Source organism: Capricornis sumatraensis, chromosome 10 (genome assembly GCF_032405125.1).
Source record: "Capricornis sumatraensis isolate serow.1 chromosome 10, serow.2, whole genome shotgun sequence".
Lineage (NCBI taxonomy): Eukaryota > Metazoa > Chordata > Mammalia > Artiodactyla > Bovidae > Capricornis > Capricornis sumatraensis.
The window spans coordinates 51,768,448-51,781,421 of NC_091078.1; the positions used below are offsets into that span (position 1 = coordinate 51,768,448).

The following is a 12,974-nucleotide window of genomic DNA, read 5'->3' on the forward strand; positions in this document are numbered from 1 at the left end:
TCTGTGTAGTAAGGCCTGGCGTGCTGTGATTCATGGGGTCGCAAAGAGTTGGACACGACTGAGCAACTGAACTGAACTGAGTGTGTTCCGTTGCATGTGTGCACTATGATTTATTTAACCTGTCCCCGTTAATGGACATTAAGGTTTTTCTAGTTTTTAAATCTGAAACAGTGGTGCAATAAGTAACTCTCATCATTTTGCCCACATTTTAGTATCTCTGTAGGGTAAATTCCTAGAAAAGAAATTTCTGTCAGTAGTATCAGATTGGCCCTCTCAGAGGTTAATTTATAAATTTGATGAGCTCACAATAAAAATTGCTGTAAGAGTTTTCTAAATGTTCCTCTCCCAACTAAAAAAATTGTTTTGATGGTCATGTGGAAAAATAAAACAAATTTAGGAAAACTCTGGAAAGGAATAATGAATGGCTGGGGAAGGGGACACAGTTGGAGAGTCAGCATACCTAGTATTAATTCATGGTGTTGGTACCATTTTTTTAAATAATTATTGAGGTTTTATTATAACATGGTTTAAAATCTGGTAAAATTAATTACTCTCCATCATCCAGCAAACTATTGTTCTCTTTATGTTTTCTTGGATACTTTTTTCTTTTAATAAATAATTTCTGGACTGACTGTTAAACACCCATGATAGTTTTGTGGGTTTTTAAGAGATCACATTAAATTTATAAGTTTGTCTTCTGATACTGTGGGTTTTTTTGAGATTTAACTAAATATGGCTTTATGAAGATAACCTCAAAAGCTAGCTTTTATGGGGAAATGTAAAGGGGAACCTCTAATGGTGAATATGTTATATTAAACTGACACAGAAACTTCTGGATTCTTTCCTATAGGAAAGTGACTATTTCACCTCACAAGGAGAATTCCGCGTAGACAAAGCAGGATCCCCTACTTTGTTGAATTGCCTTATGTATAAAATGTCATACTACAGATTTGGAGAAATGCAGGTTAGTTATAATCCTTGGTTTTTTCTATAATCTTTATTTTATAAGCTTTATTCTAGATTTTTTCTGTAATCTTTATTCACAGGAATATTTTAACAATAGTCTTGTTTGACTCTAAAAGCAGGATATTTTGGTTGTGCTCTAAAGAAAAATGTGCCCATCTAAAATTTTTTCTACTCTATTAAATTTACTTTCTGAAACTTCTGTGTGAAAAATGAGGAAATATTTTTTAGAGCAGAGGTTTCTTTCCAAAAGGTTAATTAATAGAGGCTTAAATCCAACCCTTGCCTGCCATCCTGTTTTTTTTTTTGACTTCATGTTTTTGGAAAACATTGCTCTCCCAGGGAGAGGTCTTCCAGTTGGGAAGCAGTGTGATCTACTGCCTGGTGAGGGAAAGCCAGAAATTAAAGGGTTGGATTATTTAGTCACTTCACTATCCCTGTTCTCCATTACCTCAAATAGGTGGGACTCTCTAGGTCAGCGTTTCCCAGAAAATTAGAATGATGTGCTACAAAAGATTTAGTCAATGAAAGGAATGAATGGACAGGGAAGCATTGTGGCAGAAGGAACAAACAGCAACTGTCACAAACCTGGGGTCCAGATCGGGCTCTATCATGTCGTGTAATCCTTGGATGAGTCACATTCTCCCTGGGCTTGGTTTTTTCCTTATCTGTATATAATGGGGCTCCTGGTGGCCTCTGCTGTTCTTCCTAACCTTTATATTGCATGACTGTCATACCAAGTTACACCTTTGTGCTAAGGTTATATTGAAAACTTTGTGGTTCCATGCTGCTTTCTGGTTGATACTAGAAGGCAGAGGGAAAGTTGCTTGTTTAATTTTGTACAAATACCATGGATCAAGATAATGTTTCTGCATTACTCATTTGGAATTACTCTGCAAGTAGCTTTAAAAAATAATAATTTTACTACTAGGTTTAAGTTTTTGTTTATATTTTGATTTCTTTTGAAGGCAAACTGCCTGGTCTCTAAACTCATGCTATGCTAAGAGAGAAGCACTAAGGGCACAATAATTAGCTGCCCCAGAAAATGGGTGGAAGATTAGTTTCTCTGTTGACTAGTAATAGCACTAAAGGACCTTTGTTCCTGTCTAACCAAGAGCTCTAAGCCGTGCATCCAGCATGCATTCATTTTGATGCTTTCCCTTCTCAAGAATGTGTTCAAGACTTGAAGTACACCTTTCCTGTTGTAAGATGCGTAATAACAAGTTATTCCCTCATGGGACAAGATTTGTTTTCTGGTCTTATTTTTAAATTGGATTCACTTAGTTTCTGTGTGACAGCATAAACCTACTCTGAGAATTTGTTAAAGTCCTCTCCCTTTCCTCCATTTTTTGCTCTTCTCATCCCTGGTTAATAATCTTCCCTTGGTTTGGTTTAATGTCCTTTTTAGTTGCCACTTTCAGGATGGTTAGCATCAGGCTTACTTGTGCTCTGATTTCACAAGTAGCACTGGTGAGATAGCGCCACACTGAATAAGGTAAAGTCATCGTGCACCTTACCACCTAGTGGAGGATGCAGATAATTTTGAAAATAAAAATTTTAGCAACAAACACTATAGAGTAAAAGAATAAAAGAATCAGTGGAGGAGACTTCTCAGTCATCAATCTAAAGAAAAGATTTCCCTGAAGTGGTGGTATTTGGGCTGAGACCAGAGAATAGAAAAGAGCCAGTCATGCAGAATTGCCAGATGAAGAACTTTGAGGCTGACAAAGTAATCTGGTAGTGCAAGGTCCAGGCAGGGAGGCCCTTCTGTGTGTTTGCTCTGAAAACCTGTAAGAAGGGTTTCATGGATTTCATTTTGCTATTTTGGGTTTTTTGTGCCTGCAGGCTGCTCGTCCATTCTAATTCTTACATTGAGTTTCTCTCTTGCTGATTTCTTCCTGTCTGGTGAGCAGCATATGAGAACTGTTAACAGTATATCACTCTGATTCTGTTTCCCTAGTTTAAAAGGGAGAGTTGTACTCTGCTGATAACACTCCCTTCTAATACTGAATGTTTCCAGTATGTTTAACATCCAGTACTCATGTCACTTTTGCAGCTGGATTTCCGTACACCTCCAGGTTTTGATCGGACACGTAATGCTGAGATTGGAAACAAGGACATTAAATTCAAGCATTTGGAGGAAGCCTTCACGTCAGAGCACTGGCTTGTAAGAATATATAAAGTGAAAGCCCCTGATAACAGGGAGACACTAGACCACAAACCTCGAGTAACCAACATTTTCCCCAAACAGAAGTATTTGTCAAAGAAGGTGGGTACCAAATGAAGTCAGATCTATAAAAGAGTAACTCAAGATTGGTCAGTTTGTCTGAAAAATTACTAAAAATTGCTAATAGGTTTTCATTTGCCAGATTTGTAAAGACCAAGGCTTAAATACAAAGTAGATATCAAGTGCCAGCCTGCTGAGGGCAGTCCTTACAAACTGAGCACTCAAGCTACCCCAGGAAGCAGCTGCTTCTAGAGAGTTCTTCATGGGAAGAATGGTTATCAGTGAACTGAGCCAAGAGTTTTCGGAGACATTCTAGCTTTAATTTGTGCCATTCCCAGTAAGATGTATCTGTGGCCATCAGTTTCTGAACCTTTGTGAAAGTAAAAATGCCAAACACTAACAGTTGTGATTCATTCATGATCGTTTGGTCAGAGCAAATTTATATAGCATTTTCACGTTCCAGTCTCAGTACAGTGTTACTATATTATTCATTGAATTTAAAAAAAGCTCAAGTTGAATTGAGTCCTGAATCCTCCAAAAATTTATCTTTAGATAATTATTAAGTATAATTGTCACGAAAAAGCTTGTAGGCAGAATTATGATGAGACCATTGCAGTCCTTTTGTAATATTTAATAAGACATGAAGCCTTTTATTAGAGGTCATTATGGCTCACTTAAACCAAACAGGTCTGATCTTTGCTATAAAAGCTATTGAAAATGAGTATTTATATGGTTTGCCTTCTGTGGGAGATGGAAAATAATGAGCAGTCAGATGAAATATGAAGATTGTATTTTAAAGTACAACCCTTAATAATACTAGTTATTAGACTGATTTTAGTCTTAAGTCTTGAAAGATGCTTGTGTTTACATTGTCCAGATCAGTTATTTTAAATCATTGAAGGGGCTTCCCTGGTGTCCTAGCCGGTAAAGGATCTGCCTCCAATGCAGGAGACCAGGGTTCAATCTCTGGGTTGGGAAGATCCCCTGGAGAAGGGAATGGCGGTCGCAAAGAGTCAGACATGATTGAACAACTAACACTTTTCACTTCGTATTACTTAAAATATACTTCAGATATGCTCAGAATACAAATTCAGTTTATACTATAAAAGTGCTAACTATTAACTGTATGATATGTAAATGGAAACTTTAAATGAATCCTTCCTGTGCCAGGAATAGGTTACCGTGTCTTAACTAATGTATTGAAGAGTGTCAGAGAGCTGGCACTCAACTGTGTCAGTCATGTCAAGTGATCAGTGTCTCGTGAGCACACGGTGGGGGAAACTTGGGTCACATCAGTGCAGAGGCCAGAGCGCGTGCTGCTGGGCCCAAGGCAGTCAGTCCCTCCTCAGACATCTCAGCCCCGTTAAGGTCCCCCTCTTCTGAGAAACATAGCCGTTGAACTAGCGGTCCTACTGATCCTAATCTGACCTCTGTTGTCTTCCCATCATTTCTCCCAAATAGACAAGTGAATGGATAAATAAAAATCCATCTGTCTTGTATGCCCCAAACATGTATTCTAGTTGCCACCAATGTGAAGCTTGTATTTCTGATTTCCATGGCTTTATAAGTAGTTTGTACCAGCAGGAATGCTTTTTGTTCTGCTTTCCTGTCCCCGTCCCAGTTTCTGCTTTTGAGGGGGTGAGTACAGCAGCCACTGTGAGAGCTGTCCAGCCCCTGCCGTGCCAGCGGGGCTGAGGCCCTGGGAATGGTAGTCCAGGACTGCCTGCTCAGTGCTCCGAGAGAGCCAGCACCCTGAGGGCCTAGTTCACGCTTGGAGAGACCTGGGGCATCTTACAGGAGCTCCTAGAAGAGGTTTCACGTTAGAAATCTGGGGGTAATGATAATAAACTCTTGGCCTGGTTTAAAGTTTTACAAATTGTACCCTCTGAATTTTTTTTTTTTTTTCTTTTTGTCCTAATAAGGTAATATATGTTGTGGACAAGTTAGCAGTAGTTAATTTTTGTGATCTTAAGGATTGAATTTTGCCCCATATTTTTGTTCCTGTTGGAAAAATTTTAAATTATTTTAATGTGAGCATCCTAATAGGTACGTACACGATAAGCATTTGCCAGAGTTTCTGAAAAATGAAAGTGTTAGTCGCTCACTTGTGTCCGACTCTTTTGCGACCCCATGGACTAAAGTTTGCCAGGCTTTCCTGTCCAGGGGATTTTCCGGACAAGACACTGGAGTAGGTTGCCATTCCCTTCTCCAGGGGATCTTCCTGAGCCAGGGATTGAACCCGGGTCTCCCACATTGCAGGCAGATTCTTTACCATCTGAGCTACCAAAGTTTCTGAAACCACCTCCATAGTTATATTTAAATATGAGAATTGAATCGAGGGATCAATCTCTTGAATCTTCACCCACTGCTAACCCAGTGCTTTGATGGTGTGTTGAATTATGATAAAAAGTGTTGCTTTTTCTCAGTGTCTACAAAAATGTCAGACTGTCAGACACATGTCCTATATGATTTATCTTGTGAGACTCTAAGATAGCAAACATTTTTGCAGTAATTTGTTTCTTACACCACAGACATCAGTTTGACAGTATTTTTTTAAACCTGTATGAAACTCAAAGGATGTTACGGGTTTGTTTTTTTCCCCTTGGTGTTTGCGTTTTGTTTCGTTTTGAATACTTAAGTGCTGGAGAATGTGCCAGGTAACTTTATTCTCTTCTATTTTTGTGGATAGGTACAGGTCATCCTCATTTTTACAGATAAGAGAATTGGGGCTCCAAAAGTTACCAAGTTAATTAGGATTTCTGACATAGCTAATTCTTGGAGCCTAAATCAGCACCAGTAACGGTTTCTGAATCCTTAGTCTAGGCATACTGTAGCATGCTTAGAAATGTGAGTCATTATAACTAAGCATTTCGTGGTTGAGAAGGCAGGTCGGGGTCCATTCACTTGATGACGAAGACATATGACAGGCTTTGGAGGAGCACTGTGGTGGTCCTTTCCTCATAAAGCTGAGGACCTTGTCCCGCTCATCCTGGATCTCTACATCCTCGGTGTAGAGCAGCAGGGAGTGCTCGTTGACAGTTCAGGGAGACCGGACCCAGGAAGAGCTGAGTGCTTATTAAGACAGTCTTCATCACTCTGCAGTAAACCATGTGTGTATCCGTATTTTTAATCCATAAGAAACCTGCACTAACACTAGGTATTCTGTTTTCTTTTTAGACTGCGAAAAGGAAGCGTGGCTACATTAAAAATAAGCTAGTTTTTAAGAAAGGCAAGAAAATATCTAAGAAGACTGTTTAAAAACACTGTTCTGGTTCCTAACTTGAAGCAGATGTCTTTGTGAGAACCGGTCTTTGCCTTTAGCTCATGTCGTGTTTCACAGCAGCGGAGGGTACAGAACCATCACTGGTCCAGGTTAACATACAAAACTCTGGCAACACCTGATTTAAAAAATAAAATTGGCTTATTGAGAACAGCTGTTTTCGATTTGTAATGTGAAGCAAGACAGAGCACTGCTGTACATGTCTTAACAGCAGGTTTTTTTTTTATTGGTACATATTATCCTTCAAATCTGAAAATTTGGACAAATCGCACCAAAGAACCCTCTAATTTGGTCCCTGGCACATGCATACTTGTCAAGGTTTTTTATTCTTTTACAAGACCTGCATTTTATTTGAATGACCCAGATAGCAATATGTAAAATACAAATGACACAATGTGATGCAAGCTTCTTGAACCAGTAAAGCTAGTGCAGGTCTGAGCAAGAGGTATGAGGAGGACACTTCCTTGAACTGTATTTATTTTCATGTTTCTCCAGTGCAAAGAATGTTTCATCAAATGTACATTTTCTGTTGCTTACTGTTTGCTCTGAGAAGAAGCTGCTGTTTTAAAGATGGACCTCTAACTCATTGATTCAAGTAGTTGTTTTTTTTTTAATGTTGAAATATTATTGCTGCTGTTAGCAGTTGTTTTCACCAGGTACTTACAGAGCAGATACCATACATGGTTCATTCAAGGGCTAAATTTATATCCTTTGGCAATCATGGCAACGCACAGAATGTTGCTTGTTAGCAGGCTGGGGTTTGGCGTCCTACTCCTGAGTTGAGCACTATGTTTACATACAAAAGATTAAGGAAGAAACCCTTAAAGTGGACAGGTATCCAGAGTTTGTTTTGTGTGACTCTTCAAAATGACAAAGGATTTGTAAAATTCTGGCTTTCTCTCATTTTTACAACAGTTTCATCCATCACAGTGACTTTTGTCCTTTGCTCCATATTTTGTTAATCCCTTAAGCATTTGATGAAACACTCTTTAATGCTATGTGCATTTTCTTACTTTTATTAAAAATGTGACCATTGTCAAAAAATGCACTAAAATGTCAGTGGAGATTGAACATGTTCACTTTCCAGCTCATAGGCAACTTTATATAGACTTGAAATTTTTCTCCTGTTTAGTAAAAGTGAAAGAGAAAGGTTTTTCCTGCCACAGGATATCTTTCCTTTTTTTTTCTTTTTTTTTTTAATATAAACAAGCATAACTTACACCACTGTTTTTGGTGGAAAAATGCAGAATAGTATGTACCTTTTATGAAGAAAAGTGTAATTTACAATATTCAGTGAGAATGTTACTGCCAAGTTTCTTTTTCCAAAGTGTAGAATACTCTTTGATTTATAGAATTCATTTTTGACCCAGATGATGGTTCTTTTACAGACAAATAAAATGGTCCAACATTTTCACAAATGAAGTGTAACTGAATCTGGATTTCCGATACCTTGTCATTTGGGGGATTTTATCTTACTTTGTTGCTTTAAAATTTAATGCAGAGAAGTTGTTGACTGTAGGGAAAATAAAGTTAATTCAAATTTTGTGTTAAGTGTTGTGTTTTTACAGATCTTTTCTTTACAGGGTCTTGAGCACACGCTGTCTTCTTGTTCACATTGACAAAGGTTTGAGAGAACCCATGTGGAGAATCAAAAACAATAAAAACAAAGGCAGTTACTATAATTTCACTTTTATATATCTCTAATTTCACATTTCTGCTACATTAAGATCTCAAGTGTCATTACAGTATAGCTTTTACTGATGCAGTTCATGGAACCAAAATGGGGTTCCCCAAAACTAGTTCAACTGAGACCACTATTGTGTTATGCCTTCCCCCGCCCACCCCGCCCAGAGTGAAAATTTCATTTTGACTTTTTATGGGTGAGGGGAAGACACCTAACCAAAAAGGAGCTTATCTCCATGTAAATGAGGGCAGAACTCTTAACAAAAGCTCTTCTCTGTAAAGTTCTAGTTAAACATCACTGAAGTCTTATTTAATTTTCTCATTAAGAGCAGAAATGACCTCTCACCTCCAGTTCTGGTTCAGGGGATTATCTCAGTAAAAACTATATTGTAATGACACTTGCGGTTTTATTATAACAGAAAAGTGAAATTATCAATATATTAAATAGCTTTTGTTTTATTCAACATCTTAGAATTGAGCAAACTGAGTGGTTTGTAGTAAAAAAAACACATTAGGCTGCAAATCCAAAGATAAAATTCATTTTGCAAACTCACATTGTTACCTACTGGAGAGTGCATTTGTAGAATTTTACTCAGTCCCCAGGCCATGACCAAAAGGCCAGAGGACTGAAGAATATAAAAGCATTCTATAGAGTGTTACTGTTTCTATACTCAGGGGTCAGAAGATTATGAAATCTAGAGCTACTACACATTTTTTTTAATGGTAGTAAAATATAAAACAGAAGATTTAACATCCTGACCACTGTAAAATTACAGTTGAGTTGTGTTGAGTGCATTCACATTGTTGTGCGACCCTCTCCAGAAGCTCGTCCTCTTGCTGGAACAGCCGCTGTTGAAGTGGGGACTGTCAGACCTCCACCTTGTTACCCAGGTAGGTGGAATCATGAGTGAACGTAGAAACAGCAGCCTGTAAGAAATGGCAGGTGTCTGAAATGAAAAGGTAAATCTTTTTTAGTGTGAAGTATAACACAGAGAAGACAAATGTCTGCCTTAGCAAGTTACCACCAGACGAGCAACTCTGTAACCACAATTCAGATCAAGACCACAGCACAGCTGGGGCCTTGGAAGTTTCCCTCGCCCCTCCAGAAGGTAATTGGTCTCCTAGCTTTTACAATAATTACTCGTTGTAAACATATTTAATTGTACCCATTCTTTGAACACAAAATGCAATCAAAATAGATATTTTTTTGTATCTATAGCTACTTTAGCTTAATTTTGATGAAATTCAGAATGTTGCATGCAGCTATGGGTTTATTTTCATTGATGTATAGTATTTTTTTGTCTCACATACCATTCTATTGTTGATGAATATTTGCATTTCCAGTTTGAAGATATTATAGTTAAGGCTATCGAAGTTTCTACTATCTCTCTCTCAGAGACTTTATGCACACATTTTTGTATTTACCTAATGGAAAATCCCATGGATGGAGGAGCCTGGTGGGCTGCACTCCATGGGGTCGCTGAGTCGGACACGACTGAGCGACTTCACTTTCACTTCTCACTTTCATGCACTGGAGAAAGAAATGCCAACCCACTCCAGTGTTCTAGCCTGGTAGGCTGCCATCTATGGGGTCGCACAAAGTCGGACACGACTGACGTGACTTAGCAGAATAAAGTAGAATTACTGGGAAAGGTATAAAGGTTCTTGTTTACTCCCACATCCTAATCAGCCCTTGTCAAGCTTTATAATTTTCTTTCTAGTAGGTGAACGACGGTTTTTTGTTGTTTAGCTGCCATTTCTAGGTTACTAGTGAGGTTGGTCATTTGGAAATCCCCTTTTTACAAGGTTTTGGGTGTTCTGTTGATTTTTATTTTTTCATTGTATTAGTAGGGGTTCTTAATATATCCTATATATAAGCTCTTCATCATTGTGTTACAAACCACCTAGTTAGTATTCTAATGTTGTATTTTTCAGTCTTACCTGCCTGTAGCTTTCTGTGCCATTTAGTAATTTTTTCCTTACCTGTGGTGTGAAGATAGTTTCTTGTGGTCTTTTCTGGGAAATTTATTATCTTTTATATTTAGCTTTACAGCCTGCCTGGAATTCAGTTGAGTGCAGTGTGAATAGTTTGGGTTTTGTTTTGGGTTGGTTATGTTTTTTCTCCATATGTGAGTCTAATTTTTGCATTTATTGAAGAACTATCCTTTTCCTGCAGCTCTGCAGTTCTCCTTTTGCAGGAAATCTGTACATGAATCTGTCTGAACTGTTATATTCCATAGAGTTCTTAGTTTTCTGTATTGACTTAATGTGCTTTAACATATTTCAGATGGTGATGTAAGTCCCACTCCATCTTCTTAGACCTAGCTTGGCTATTTCCAGTCCTTTGTTTCTCCACGTAAATTTTAGAACCAGTTTATAAAGTGATACCAGAAAAGAAAGAAAAAACTTGTTGAGCTTTCGACTGGGCATTGAGCATTGAAACTATAGATTAGGAAAAATTAGCACCTTTGAGTCTTCTAGTATTGAGTCTAATAACTGTGAATATGGCATATCCTACTATTTATAGAAGTCAGGTCATCTTTAATTTCTGTATTGTTTTAAAATAGGTGTTACTCATTTTCATAAGTTGTATTGCAGTACGTCCTAAAAATTTATTTTCCAACTGTCAGGATATAAAATGTGTGGTTTTATGTGTTAAAATCATACTAAACAACCTGTTAAAAATCACTGTAATAGTTTTAGATTGTTAATATACGGCAGTTTTCTCTCTCTCGTAGTGTTTATATATTTGACTTTGTTTTTGCTGCACTGGTCAGGACGAGTCTGGTACTGCATAGAACAGGTAACATCTTTATCTTGTTCCTGTCTCGCACAGGAAGTTATCAGTGTTTCTTCTTTAAATATGTTAAGTGTTAGTCACTCAGTCATGTCCAACTGTGTGACCCCATGCACTGTAGCCCACCAGGCTCCTCTGTCCATGGGGATTCTCCCAGCCAGAATACCAGAGTGGGTAGCCATTCCCTTCTCCAAGGGATCTTCCCGACACAGGGATCGAACTCTGGTCTCTCGCATTGCAGGTGGATTCTTTACCATCTAAGCCGTCAGGGAAGCCCTTAAGTGTGTTTACTGTAGACTTTCTGTTGGTATCTTTGGATTGAGTACATATTTATCCCAGTTTCCTGAGTTTATTACATGTGAAGTTGGTTTTTTTTTTTTGTTTATTGAGATGATTTTGGTTTTTCTCCTTTATTCTGTTAACACAGTGAATGAATTATAGAGATTTTTTGTTAACATTGTTAAATTTGCCTTCCTGGGATAACAATCAGTGTTTCAAAGAAATTGCTGGTGCAAACATTTGGGCGTATATTTCTCTTTGAATATAAAATTAAATATGGGAGGGAATGGCTACCCACTCTGGTATTCTGAATTAAATTGAATAGATTTAATAATCTTATTACACAGTTGGATTTTTAAAATTTTTGTCAGATTTGGTAAAGTTTTCAAGGAATTTGTCCATTGTCTAAATTTTCAAATAGGTGAATGTAAAATTGTTGCTAATATCACTTTAACAGTTATTTTACTGTCCACAGATTCTATAGTGATGTCCTTGTCATTTCTGAGGTTGGTTTTCTTCTCCATTTGTCTCTCCCTCATTACCCTTCAGTTTTTATCAAAGACCAGCTTATTTATGGCTTTGTTGACATTTTCTACAGTATGTTTTAATTTCATTAATTTGTGTTAATTGTTTCCTTAAAGGAGTGGTATTCTTTTTATCTTAGTGTGATACATGATTTGAAAGTTCTAAATTTATTCCAAGCATAGTCTGCTTCATTCTCAAAGTTTTCATGTGAACTGTCATGGAGTTTAATGCATACTTTGTGTACTTTCTTCTTTGAACCTTGGGTTGTTTATTTAGATGTACATTTCTTGATTTTTCAGATGTAGTGGTTTTCTGGTTATCCTTTTATTATCAGTTTCTACCTTAACTGCACTGTAATCAGATACTCTAAATTTTACTCCTTTGAAGATGTTTGAAATTTTTTCTGTGGTCCAATTTGTGTGTATAAAATTTCCCTGAAGCTTGTTCTGTTTGCTGAGAAGGATATATTGACACTGTAAACTGTTGCAGGTTTGCTTGTTCCTATTTGAACCTTTTTTGTATGTTTGGACCCAGATTATTAGGTGTATTTACACTTACAATTTTATTGGTAAATTGAACCTTCAGTTTTTGGGGACTACCAGGATTTATTTTCAGTAATGCCTTTTGTTAAAGCCTGTTTTGTCTGATTGTTATGTCAGCTTTCTTCAGATGACCGCATGATGTATGTATTTCATCCTTCAATGTATCCTACTCTGGATTTGTTCAGCGTTTAGCTTTGTAGCTTGTTGGGTTAAATTCCCCATCATCACTTGGAATATTGCTTCTGCCCCATTCTCTTTGCTCTCCAAGATTCCAGCTGAACATGTAATTAAGCCTTCTGTATTGGCTGTCTCCTTTTCCTTCTCCATTCTGTGTATTTTCTCTTGATTTGCTTCTCTCGTCAGTTATAACTAATCTGATGTTTTAAGGCTGGCCGTCCATTGAGTTATTATTTTCAATTTTAGAATTCCTCCTCATGCCAAATCTACTGTTGTTTCTTTTTATGGTTTATAAAAAGCTTACTACTGACAGTCTTTGATCTAGTGAACATAAAACGTGTCTGATTAGCCCATTAATTCACTGGAGTTCTTGTGGGTCTTGTTTCTGGTGTGTTTCCTCTTAATGTGTGGAGGAGAGGGGGCAGATGGTGTGCCCTGAACATACATAAGAAATTGTACAAGTAACTTGGTCTAAGAGATTTTCCTTAAGAGAAGATTTTG

At 37.5% G+C, this 12,974-nt stretch overlaps 1 protein-coding gene across 1 annotated transcript in view; it reads left to right on the plus strand.

Moving 5' to 3' along the window:
• Window positions 1–7,978, plus strand: part of STT3B (STT3 oligosaccharyltransferase complex catalytic subunit B) — a 99,810-nt gene extending 91,832 nt beyond the window's left edge. Inside the window, exons 14-16 of the mRNA XM_068981627.1 lie at window positions 851–964; window positions 3,020–3,232; window positions 6,368–7,978. Coding sequence (XP_068837728.1) covers window positions 851–964; window positions 3,020–3,232; window positions 6,368–6,448 — 408 coding nt within the window. The 3' untranslated portion in view covers window positions 6,449–7,978. The remainder of the gene's footprint in view (window positions 1–850; window positions 965–3,019; window positions 3,233–6,367) is intronic.
• Window positions 7,979–12,974: the final 4,996 nt, after the last annotated feature.